Below are 12,407 nucleotides of genomic sequence, written 5' to 3'. Positions count from 1 at the left end.
CTTCTGTGACTCAGATTGCGGATTTGGGAAAAGAAAAGAAAACAAGAAATCTAAGTAACTTTGAATTTGAGAAAAACAAAGAAAAAATTTCATTTATTTGTTTATGCCTGTGCTTAAACAGATATAACTTAACTGTTGTGCACGGGCTTTCCCTAGTCGTGGGGAGAGGGGGCTATTCTTCGTTGTGGTGCCCGGGCTTCTCATTGCAGTGGATTCTCTTGTTGCAGAGCATGGATTCCAGGCAGGCGGGCTTCAGTAGCTTCGGCTAATGGGCATAGTTGCCCTGCAGCGTGTGGGGCCTTCCAGGACCAGGGTTTGAACCCATGTCCCCTGCATTGGCAGGCAGATTTCCTGCCAATTCTTTACCACTGGACTACTATGGGAGCCCCACAAATAATTTTAATATAAGCATACCTCAAATATTGCATGCAACATACTAAAACTACAATATTAATCATTGTTTATCTAAAATTTAAAGTTAACTGGATGTCAAAATGAAAAGACTACATACTATATGATTTCAACTGTAAGATATTCTGGAATGGGCAAAACTATAGCAACAATAAAGTGGTCAGTAGTTGCCAGGGATTAGGAGGAAGACGGAATGAATAGGAAAAATACAGAGAAGTTTTAGGATACTGCCCTAAATGATACTAATGATGATATTGGTACCACTCTGTATGATACCATAATAGTGGATATATTTCATTATACATTTGTCCAAATCTATAGAATGTATAACACCAAGAGTGAACCTTAATGTAAATATGGATTTTGTGTGATGATGATGTGTTAATGTAAGTTCATCAGTTATAACAAATGAATCACTCTGGTTGGAAACTCTCACTTGGAAATGTCGATGATGGAGGAGGCTATGTATAGGTAGGGCAGGGGGTATATGGGAAATGTCTGTACCATTTCCTCAATTTTGCTACAAACTTAAAATTCCTCTAAAGAAGAAAGTTTTGGTTTGTTTTTTTAAAAAAAAAAAACAAATAGAACTTTTGGAAATAAAAATAAACTCAAGACAAATACAACAAAACTCCAGGGATGAATAAAATAGTTGCTTAGAGACTATTGGAGAGAGAACTAGTGAACTGGAAGAGAGATCTGAGGGAATTACTTAGAGGGCAGCATAGAAAGATTAAGAGATGAAACATATGTAAGAGAACTTGGGCCATGGAAAAGGGTCCTACACATGCCCAATAATATTTCTAGAAGGAAGGAACAGAAAAAATAAAAAAGATAAAATATTTCAGAGTAAATATTGAGAGATAATGACTGAAAATTTTTTAAGATTGATAAAAAGGATTCATTAGACTTAAAAAAACACAGCATGCTCCTATCAGGAACAAAAGCTCTATATCCAAGTACATCATAATCAAATTACAGGATATCAAGGACAAAGAGAAGATCTTAAAAGAAACCAGTTAGAAAAAACTAATATTTTAAAAAGAGGGGGGAAAAAAGGAAGGAAGACAAAAGGAAAAAGTTTAACCTGCTCTTTGGAAGTTGACAGATCTAACTTCAAGCCACAGTTCCACCCCTTCAAGTCAAGTGGGAAATTTACTTTTTTGACTCTTCGCTTCCACATCTGTAAATATTTAATCCATGGTTGTCATTGCTAATTCCATAACAACCTGGCAAAATGCATAACAGAAAGTCTTGCCTGTTAGCACTTGTTCAGCAAAAAGGAGTTATTAATACTACTGACACAAGTATTAATAATTTCTCTATGATATGAATTTTTACAATACAAAATATGAATTTCTACCTTACCATGGATCCAATCTCAGGATGACTAATATTTAAGCATACGTCATACTGCAGAAAAAAGATGGCATCTCTGCTGTAACAAAAGCTTAAACCACTATCATGGGACTCCCTCAACCCTCCAAGACAAACTATAAAGATCAAGCCTCCCTGAAGTCTGGTCAGCAAGACGTCTTTAGAAATACAATGAAAATCCCTCTTTTTGTAGCTTCCTTTTCTTCAAGACTTCCTTAAAATCAAAGACAAACACAAGGGCGACTTGTAAGACTTCTTTGGCTCCCCTACCCCAGACTAGTTTACCTGGTCCCACAGGACTTCTCTCTGGAAAGACTGAAGGCAGGAGGAGAAGGGGACAACAGAGGATGAGATGGTTGGATGGCATCACTGACTCAATGGACATGAGTCTGAGCAAGCTCCGGGAGATGGTGAAGGACAGGGAAACCTGGTGTGCTGCAGTCCATGGGGTCGCAAAGGGTTGGACGCGACTGAGCAAAACCATTGATCACATTGTTTCTGCTGGATTGTTTTCCATCCTCCCCACTAAACCCTACGCTCCTTAGAGGCAGGTACCTTACCTATCTTGCTCATCATTGATGCCACATAACTTAGCACATGGCCTGAGACTTTTAAGGAGTCTTCAGGTAGAGAGAAGAAACTGGAAGTTAGGGGTCAAATTCATTAGTACATAAAAACAGCATTTTCTAGAATTGAAAGGGATGCTAGAGAACATCTAGCCTTCCCATTGTTTTTCAAGATGAGGAAAATGAGTTCATCAATTGGTGTGAAAATTATGGAAATCAGACCCCAGTGCCGTTCTGCCAGTTCCCAGCTGATACTGCTTACCTTCTGTCATGCTGCCTTGAGGACCATGGCTGGGTAAGTGAAAGAGGCCAGACAAAAAGAACAAATATGTAGGATTCCAGTTACATGAAATACCAAGAATAAGCAAGTTTGCAGAGATAGAAAGTAGATTAGAAGTTACCAGAGGCTGGTAGAAAGGAGGAATGAGGATATATGGCTTAATGATGACAGAACTTTTGTTTGTGCCGATAAAAAAGTTTTTGAAATAGATAGTGGTATGGTTGTACCACGTTGATGGTATATCACTGACTGTACAAACTTAAAAATGGCAAATTTTATGATGTGTGTAATTTATCAAAACTAAAAAGAAAAAGAGAAAGAGGATCATGGCTACAGTCAGCCCCCACTCTCCCTGCTTCTCTAGGCCAGTTATAGGATGGCGACAAAGACTTTACCAAGCATTGAAAACAATTATTAAGGGGAAGGTGTAAACAGGCAGAGATAAATGTATGATGGTAGGGCCATCAAATTAAAAGTGACACTTCTCTATTATTAACCCACAATTTTTCAGCAAAGTAAAATCTGTGAGCTGATACTGGAAAAAGACCAGTTTCATAAGCTATTTAATTTTTTCTGGATACAGTGTAAAATAACTGTTAAAGCCATAAAGGATACCATATGGCATCAACGAAGGGAGAAAAAAAAACTTTTTTGTTGTCGCCGTTATTCAATGAACAATTAGTTCTCTATTCTCCCCCCAAATTAAGGTGCCATTAAGAGAAAAAAATCAAAAATATCAAGAAGACATAGCCAGAATGGAAAGAAAGTTGAAAAGATAAATAAAATGAGCATTCCTTTAGCTATATTTGGAGGAGTCCTGCAGAGAAAAAAATTCCAGCTAGGCAGCATTGAGACACAGTTTATTAATGCAGTTTCCCCCACAGCAGGACACAGAAAGAGAAATTGGTAAAACAGTCACATTAAAAAATTATGACTCTTACATCCGATCTTTATGAATACACAGAAAAGAAACCGTCCTCTTGAGTCGTCCTTGGGCCATGTTGAGGCAGAGATGCAAAGAATTTTTTTCCCTTCCAAAGCCTCACAACATTTGCACACATGGTAGGAACAAACTGAAAGCTATATTCCATCCACATTTAGGGGATTTTAAAGGTGTTTATGAAAAGACCCTAGGTGAGATTTTGAGCAGTTCTTCCAGTTATGTTTTGCAATATACTTCAGTCTTTTGTTTTTAGAAAATATACAAAATTGAAATCTGCCTGGATTCCCTTTGGGGAAAAATTATAGTAGGTGGTGAAGTGGTTATAAATGGAACTTCCCTAGAACCTTGGAGGTGGAAAGGAGCTTGAAAAGTGAAAAGTGTTAGTTGCTCAGTTGTGTCTGACTCCTTGTGACCCAATGGACTGTAGCCCGATAGGCTCCTCTGTCCAAGGGATTCTCCAGGCAAGAATACTGGAGTGGGTTGCCATTCCCTTATCCAGGGGATCTTCCTGAGCCAGGGATTGAACCCAGGTCTCCTGCATTGCAGGAAGACTCTTTACTGTCTGAGCTACCAGGGAAGCTGGAAAGGAGCTTACCAACCACCTAATCCAGCATTTTGCCTAGGGTAGACTATGCTGCACTGATGAGTTATTAAATCAGTTTAGAGGGTCAGGACTAGCATTGGGAGTAAAGGAAGAGGAGGAATAGAATAAAATGGAGTGGAATATAAAAGTGTGTTTTATAGACTGTTTTGTGAAAGTTCTGTTTCAATTGTGTATTTGTGTGCGTGTGCATGTGTGTGCATCCTGGGTTACAACATAAAGTGTGTCTTACTTGGCATGATCCATGGCAATTGAGTAGCTCAGAAGGTGTACAGTTCCACAGCTTACTGCTCCCTGGGGCTGACGAGCCATTTGAGAAACAGAATCACAGCCTCCCTGTGAAAAAGAGGGGGTTGCATGTGACAACACATATAAGGGCATGTTACGCTGTTAGTCGCTCAGTTGTGTCCGACTCTTTGTGACCCCTGGACTGTAGCCCGCCATGCTCCTCTGTCCATGGGATTTTCCAGGCAAGAATACTGGAGTGGGTTGCCACTTGGTTCTGGTGAAAAACATTGTGAAGTTGCCAATCTAATCTAACACCCCTTGTTCCAGGTAAGATACCTGGAGTCAGAGAGGGGAAATGACTTTCCCAAGTCCATGACTCATAAACAGCCCTCCTCTCTGGGCTTACAGTATCCTTTCCATTTGACTTTAATGATCAAAGCATGCTTGGAGGTGGGTGTCAATTCTTGCCCTGTGGTTTCCATGCCACTTTGGCAGCTGACATTCTATTCCTTCCTGGAGCAATTCCTGTGCTTTTGGATCAGCTGGACTCGCCTCTCCTTTCATACTCCTGCCAAGCTTGCACCACCCAGGATCAGTGGTTCTGTAGGATGGGGCAGGTGTGTGGAGGGATAAATAATCTGTGCCCAGGCTTGGATGATCCATGGCAATAGGGTAGCTCAGAAGGTGCACAGTTCCACAGCTTACTGTTCCCTGGGGCTGATGAGCCATTTGAGAAATAGAAGCACAGCCTCCCTGTGAAAAAGAGGGGGTTGCTTGCGACAACTCATACAAGGGCATTCTCAGAAAGAAGGCAACCAGCTGACAACTGTGGGCTTTAGGTAACTCCTGCCAGACTCTTGCACTCTGGCTGGTCTTCCTGAGCCAAAATAGAAGCCTATAGAAAGTGTTCTGTGACTGCAGAGATACAGTGGGATTATGAAAGAGGATCCTGTCTGGGACTCAAAATGCCTATGGTTTTGACTTAGAGAAGAAAACGATCTACCCCATGAATGAGCAAACATTTATATTACATTTACTCTGTGCCAGGCACTGTTCTGAGAATATTACAAATATTTACTCATTTAATCCAAACAATCAACATCTAGGCCTTAAGAGGACTCTCCTAGCTGCAGTCCTAGGCAGAAGGTGGAGAAGTGTTGAGAGGTGTTAAAATAATTTGTTTTTCTTCAGGATCCGAAGACAGGAGGGCAAGCACTCTTAATAGAGTTTAGAACTATGTCATTGACAAAGTGCATTAATCAACAGTCAAATCCAGAGAGTAAAGGTCAATTGCCTACTTTCTCTTGGCAGAAGGAATTGGGAGGAGGATTGTTCTTCTTGCAAAGATTCATCACTTTTTGATGCTTTCCAGAAGTGGTGATGGATTTTCAATGAGCCATCTACTCTTGAAAAAAAGCACCCTCATATATTTGCAGTGCGGCTGCCTTTGGTGCAGAGGGTCTGCTTGGGTCCTGAAACCACCCACTCAAGCTCATACAGAAATCTAACCTGTGCCCCTGGCCATAGGATCCAGTGCTTTGTTCAGGATCGTATGCTAGAAGAGGGTTCTCAATCATTTAAAAATTAGCTTATCATTAATTTCAAAAACTGGACCTGTATTCGGAAACTTCTAAATTTGACTTTGATAATGAAAATTAGTAGAAATTTACTGAACTGTAAGAAAGGCAAGAGTTTTTGTTTTTTTAAAGAGCAATAGGAAGTGAGTTGTTTTTTTTTAAAGTACCTCTATGTATCCTTATGTTTTCTATGTTAACATTTAAATCCCACAATACTCTGATTGAATCTCCATTTCATAGATGAGAGAACTAAATTAAATGACTTGCTGAAAGTAAATAGGTGAGGGAGAGAATTCAGAATATAGTCTGCCTGCAGAACTCATTACTCTTTTACATCATGCTACAGCCTGAAAGTTTTTCTTTTTTTTTTTCTTCATCTGAAAAATGATTTGGTCCTAGCAGCATTCACTGACCATGCCAAAATGTTAATTGATCTTTTCATGTCACAGCCTACGGATTATCCACAAGGAATAGCAACAGTTAAAACCTCTTCTCTGTAATTTTTTGGTTCCCTTAACAACTCCACCATGTAATTAAACTTATTTCTCAAACAGGCAGAAATGGTTCACTAAAGAATCTGAGAAGAACTGTTTAAATTACGCTTAGTTTCTTGCCCTGAGTTAACCATGGTCAAGTCTGGGCTTGGAACTGGAGTTCAGGAGGAATGTGGAGAATGCTGCTGGCCCAGAGTGTACCAGTACTGAAGTTAAATGGGAGTCAGGGTGTATTTCCTGTACATCTGTGAAACTTCTAACTTCGCTCTGCCCATGGTTTTTCTCCTTGAACATGTCGGGTAAACATGTAGATTGCTGAATATTTATCCTTTTCTTGGAGCAGCCTCTATTGATTTGGGCAGCAAATCTCACATAGTTATTAATCATCAGAAATGGAAAATGTTTCTTTTTGAAAGATGTAACTATCAGAGGTTTCACATTAATGTCTTGAAAAAGATTTCCCATTATCACTACCGTCTGCGGCTGTATTATGAAAATATTTGGCTTACACCACAAAGTTTATGGACTCTTTTTTTTGAGTTGTCTTAGCAGAGGCACTGAAACATAAGGATGGCATTAAATGGTTAAATTACACACTGTGTTGTAATGCACAGTGAGATGGGAAACCCAGAGATTTAATACCATCATGAGTCTATAAAACCCCAGGTTTACAAATGCAAGTCAAATAAAAATCTATTAAAGTAGCCAAAAGTTGCTTTGAGTTAAGAGGTCGTTAAATAAAAAGAAGATAACAGGCAAGATTATTTGGACCCACATGTCAAATAAAATGCCAAGATAAAACACCAAAGGGCCATTGCAAAAATACATTAATAAACTGCCTCCCTCCCCTCTCTCCTATGGGTCAAAACGAAGCTTAAGAAAATACAAAGATGTTTTCTAAGTTTGAAATCTCCAAGAAGTTAAGGGTCCACATGCCATATACAAAGTACTACACCCTTTCCTGGTCTGACAATGGCTTCTCTGAGGGGACCATGCAGTTAGTACCTGGGGGGGCAGGACAGGGAGGAGGGCTGGTGGGGGGTATTGACCAGTACAATCTCTTAAGAGAGCTGGATGAGTCCAGATGTTGGAGAGTATGATCTCCTGGATGCAATGGAATTTATGCTGGGAGATTAACGAGAAGAATTAATTTATGACTCTCTCTACCTGTTTGCAACATGTGCTCAACTTATTATCGGTACACATTGAGTTGCACGGTAATTACACTGCTGAAAATCAGGTGCAACACAGGACCACGGTAGTTAAGCTTAAGGGGGACGGGCATTTGTCATATTTTAGTCTGCACATCTGGTTCTATCATATTTGCCAAATGATTAATATAGGACTTTATTACAGTGAAATCCTTTTATATCAAAGTTTTATTTGCCAGGAAATAGAATACTTTCCTTCCATGTCTTTTTCCACCATCCCCCACATTCTCTGCTGAACTCTGAAATTTCTAGCACTAGGATTCATTTGAGTGAGCAGGACAGGGAATCTGCTCTTGCCTTTGTTCAGCTCTCTTAAGTTCTGTGGTCACAACTGGGATATACATGCGTCCTTTGTTGTTAAAGCACGTCCACAAGGGAGAAATCCTAAAGCTTATTCAAAAACCAGGTAGGATGTCAGATACCTCCAATAGTTAAAACCACAGGAATTAAATTCTAAATTTTAAACTCCCTTTTATTGAAATATAAGTTTGTTTAGTATATTTACACCACACTTTATGCACATATATACATAGAAGGCAAATTCTGTCAAATAAAAAAAAAGTTTTTCTTAATAAAAAATTAAAATAAAAACAAAGTAAAGTGCATAAAACGGATTTCTTTTCCTGCCGGTGAACATCCTCATTGTCAAAATGTTGGCCGGTTGGGAAGGGGGAGGGATTAGAAATTCATTCTTTGACTCCGTGCACACAGGCAGTCCTGCGTTTGTAGCCTTCAGGCCAAGGCGACAAGCTGTTAAGGAACAGGTCAGACAAACTGCCAGGGACTGCAGGACTCCCCCCATTCTCTAGGTCCTGCTCCCTTTGTCCTATCGGAGCGGTTCCCCAGCTCTTAACAGTGACCTCACCATCACGGAGCCGGAACAAAGGGAGAACACGGGAAGGGGGCTCCACCAGCCAGTATCAGAGCCCTGCTGCCGGGCCACCAGCGCGGCGATCGGTAGGAAATTGCAGAATTAGCTCAATGGCTCCAATAGAAGTTTTCCTTTTTCGGGAAGGGAAGGGGCGGGTGGAGGGGTTGCCAAGGAAGGGGCTGTATCTTCTACTGAGACTGCCACCCGGGGGCCAAACTCCGGCAGCAGCCAGTTTCTTTGGATGCAAACTCCGTGCTGGCACAGGGAAGAATCCTTTTATAGGCTGGGTGAGCTCATCCTCCCAGAACTTTGAAAGGAAACTGCTTGGGACTGCGAGAAAAGGGCAGGTGGGTGAAGCGGAAGTTTTTGGTCGCCTTCGCGCTCGGGTCTCCGGCTGGGCGTTGGCCGGCTGGTCCGCAGGAGGTGGCAGAGACGACGGCCCTTCCCCCCATCATCCATCCCCCAGCCAGGGGTCTCACACTCTCTCTTCCACCGGGTAATGCTAAGTCCCGGGTCGGCGGCCGTACTTAGCCTTACAGTGCAAAATGTGCTTGGCAAGGAAGTCGAGGCGGCGCTGCAGCAGCTGAGCGTGGGGGTCGGCGAGCGCGGCCAGCTCCGGGAAGCGAGGCTCGTGGTGCTGGTAGAGGCGCAGTAGCCGGGCGGCCGCGTCCTGGCCTCGGTGTAGCTCCAGGACGCGCCGCGCCGTCCGCTCTCGGAACACGCACACAGACTGCAGCAGCGGCTCGTTATATTTGTCCCACATGCCCGCCACCCGGTAACCGTGCACCAAGCCCGCCTCGTTGTCCAGAAAGACCAACGCCCCGCCGGGGCCGCGGTGCAGGTTGCTGGTGGCTCGGTGCATGACCCGCGGGTCCCACTGCAGGCTGAAGAGGTTGCTGACTAGCCGGTCGAAGTTGGCCGTCAGGTAGTCGAAGAGGATTAAGTCGGTCCATTGCACCAGGTCCACCAGCTCCGCCCGGCTCCGGTTGGCCAGCTCACCCCCGGCGGCGCGCAGGGGCCGCAGACGGCCGTCCTCGGAGCGCCAGGGCGCGGGCACCACCACGTCGGTGAGGTTAGGCAGCCAGCGAGTCAGGCTTACCACGCTGCCTTCGGTCCAGTGAGCGGCACGAAGCTCCTCCCGCACCTGAGCCCACTGGGCGCCCCGAGCCTCCACCCGGGCCAGTGCCAGCGGCGGCACGTGGCGCTGGAGGCCCAGCAAGCGCGCCAGGTAGTAGGACAGGGCCTCGCCCTGGATCTGCTCCGGGTTGATGCCGTAGCGCACGCAGGCGCGGGTGCCGTCGGCGAAGCGGGCCAGCCGGTTGGAGCTGCGCCCGCAGCCCCCGCGCTCCAGGGCCACCACCCGGGCGCGGCGCGCCGCCTCCAGCCACGCCGCCGCCTGGGCCTCCGAGAAGCCCCGGGGCACCTGCTCCTCCAGGCCGCGGCTCCAGAAGACGCCCCCGTGCACCGCGGCGCGTTCCTCCGGCCCGGGCCGCCCGGTTGGCACGTGCCGCCTGCGCTCACCCGGGGGCTGCCCGGGCGGGCCGTCCGCGCCTGCCGCCAAGGTGAGCAGCGCCCGGAAAGTTTTCAGGGAGCCGCCGCGGGCGTCCCGCGCCAGGGGCGGAGGCAGAGGAAAGCGAGGCGCGGGCTCCCGGACGCCGCTCCGGGCCAGGTGCCGCGGGAGTCCGTCTTCGGGCGGCCGGGAGGTGGGTAGCCCGGTCCTCGGCGGCAGGAGTCCGACCCACAGCATCAACAGCGAGCCCAGCGCCAGCAGCCAGAGCCCGGCGGTGGCGGCGGCGCCCCGCATCCTCCTGCCCATGCTCCGCGGCCGCGCCGGTGCCGCCGCTGCTTCAAGCCGAGCCCCGGCACCCGGGTCCCGGTGGCGAGGCGGGCCCGTCAGCTCGTTGGCTCCGGGGCTCCGGGCGCCTCAGCTCCATCGCGGCTGCGGGGCTCTGCCTAGCGCTCCGCTCGGCACTGAGAACTCGCCTGGCTGCCGCTTCCCAGCTGCTTTTGTATTTCGCTGTGAGACCCTCCGGCGGGCGCGATTCACAGGCGCCCGGACCACGTGGGAGCGAGGGCGGGGGGAATCCCCCTCCCCCTCCTCCGCCGCCGCTCCCCGCCCCCCACTCCTCCGCCCGCTTTCCCTCCTCTTCCCCTTAAAGCGGCGATGGCTCCTTCCAAGCGGGAGCAGCGGCCCCACACTCAGTCGGGGACTTAGGGGCTGGGAGCTGGAAGCCCGGCTGCAGGCGCCCGCGCGGGGGCGTGGGAGCAGGCGGCACGGAGCTGGAGTCGCGCGGGGTGGGAACGACGCGCCGCTGGCTCTCATGGGGGTTGCAGTGGGCGCGGAGTCCCTCCTGCAAAGTTCAGAGTAACCCCCAATCGAGCTCCGGGCGCCGCCCGGCCTGAACGGGGGCGGGTCTTCTTGCCTTGTCCGTTTCCAACGGTGTGATTCACCCTGCCTTATGTAAATCCCGGGAGCTCTCCGAGCCACTGAGGATGTGACTCCAGCCGGGTTAGAAGAACCATCTGTAGCAAACAACTTTGAACCGACACCGCCTTTCCCGAGCGCGCTCACTACCCTGGTCCTGTGTGATTTGAGATTGGTCGCTCGCCCTTTCCCGAGGGACTCTCTGGGAATTCGACCTCACTGTGCAAGAACACCTAGGCAGGTTTCATTCAACAAAGCGTCTGTCCTCGCTTCTGGACACGGAACAGTAAAATCCACAGATGCGGTACCCTGCTCACCGAGCTCACAGTCTAGGGGGATGTTTAGGTTGCCATGACAGGCTTACAACTCAAGATCCGACCTAGTCCAGGGGACGGGGCCTTAGAGACGGTTTCTCTTAAGAATGACACGATTCGGCTCCTGGGGACACAGAAGGGATCGGGCTTGCACAGGACCACAGAGGTAGTAAGTGAAGAAACAAATTCAAACGGGGGTCTCCAAGTAGCCTGCCGCTTGATTTTCCCTCTATCAGGAAAGTTCACCATTTTTAGTCAAGTGGCCAGCATTATTTTTAAAGGCTCACTGTCGTTTAGTTAGTCACTTTATGCCCCACGTGTGATTTTCAATTCAACAAATGAAAAAACAACAACCATACCGCATTTGACTTACTGGTTTAATGGTTTTAAGGGAAGAAGTGTTTAGGGAAGAGGGTGGAGGAGCAAAAAAAAAATAATAATAAAATGAAAAACAAAACCAGCAAACCACATTGCCTTCCAGACACTTTTTGGGTTCAGTCCACTAGGAAAGTTATTGGATAAGAACTGGCTCTCCCTCTCAGCTCTGTGCATTAGACTCTGTCCCAGATCCAAACCAAGATTCTCAGGTAAGACACAAGATGAGGGGTGGGGCTGGATTCCACCTCGGAAAGCAAGGGTTTGATATCTGTTTCCTTTCACATGTTTCTCTTGCCTTTATCCCCCGCATCAGATGCACATGGGGGTTTTCAACTGAATCAGTGCATCACCTGGTACTGATTATACTGTATTTGCCAAAAAATGAACGTTCTAGTTATAGGGCAGGCACCCTAAGGTTTGTGATTAAGTAGAGGCATCTGAAGACCACATCTAAGAATTCCAGAGTTGCCCCAGTATACCTTCAAGTGTTTCCATATTGACTGAAATGCGGGGTTTTGGTTGAATCTCTATATCATGCCTTTATATAGATCTTATCTGATGATGAGATTACTATTGCTGTACTATCTTACTTCATTCAAAGGTACCATCTTCCTGTTCTGTGCAAGGTCCTTACCCTCATCTTTCCCTAGAAGGCAGAGGACTATATCTTAACAACTTTCTATTTGTCTTACCAAGTAGCATAGTATACTGCACTAAAAAGGTGCTCAGTA

At 46.4% G+C, this 12,407-nt stretch overlaps 1 protein-coding gene across 1 annotated transcript; it reads right to left on the bottom strand.

Moving 5' to 3' along the window:
- Positions 1–3,478: 3,478 nt before the first annotated feature.
- FJX1 (four-jointed box kinase 1) lies at positions 3,479–11,466 on the bottom strand. The gene has a single exon (XM_061381139.1). The coding sequence runs from the start codon at positions 10,373–10,375 to the stop codon at positions 9,062–9,064; it is 1,314 nt and encodes a 437-aa protein (XP_061237123.1). The 5' UTR covers positions 10,376–11,466; the 3' UTR covers positions 3,479–9,061.
- Between the last annotated feature and the right edge of the window lie 941 nt (positions 11,467–12,407).

The sequence above is a fragment of the Bos javanicus genome, chromosome 15, assembly GCF_032452875.1.
Source record: "Bos javanicus breed banteng chromosome 15, ARS-OSU_banteng_1.0, whole genome shotgun sequence".
Taxonomy (NCBI): Eukaryota; Metazoa; Chordata; class Mammalia; order Artiodactyla; family Bovidae; genus Bos; species Bos javanicus.
This window is presented reverse-complemented; position numbering and strand designations above follow the sequence as displayed.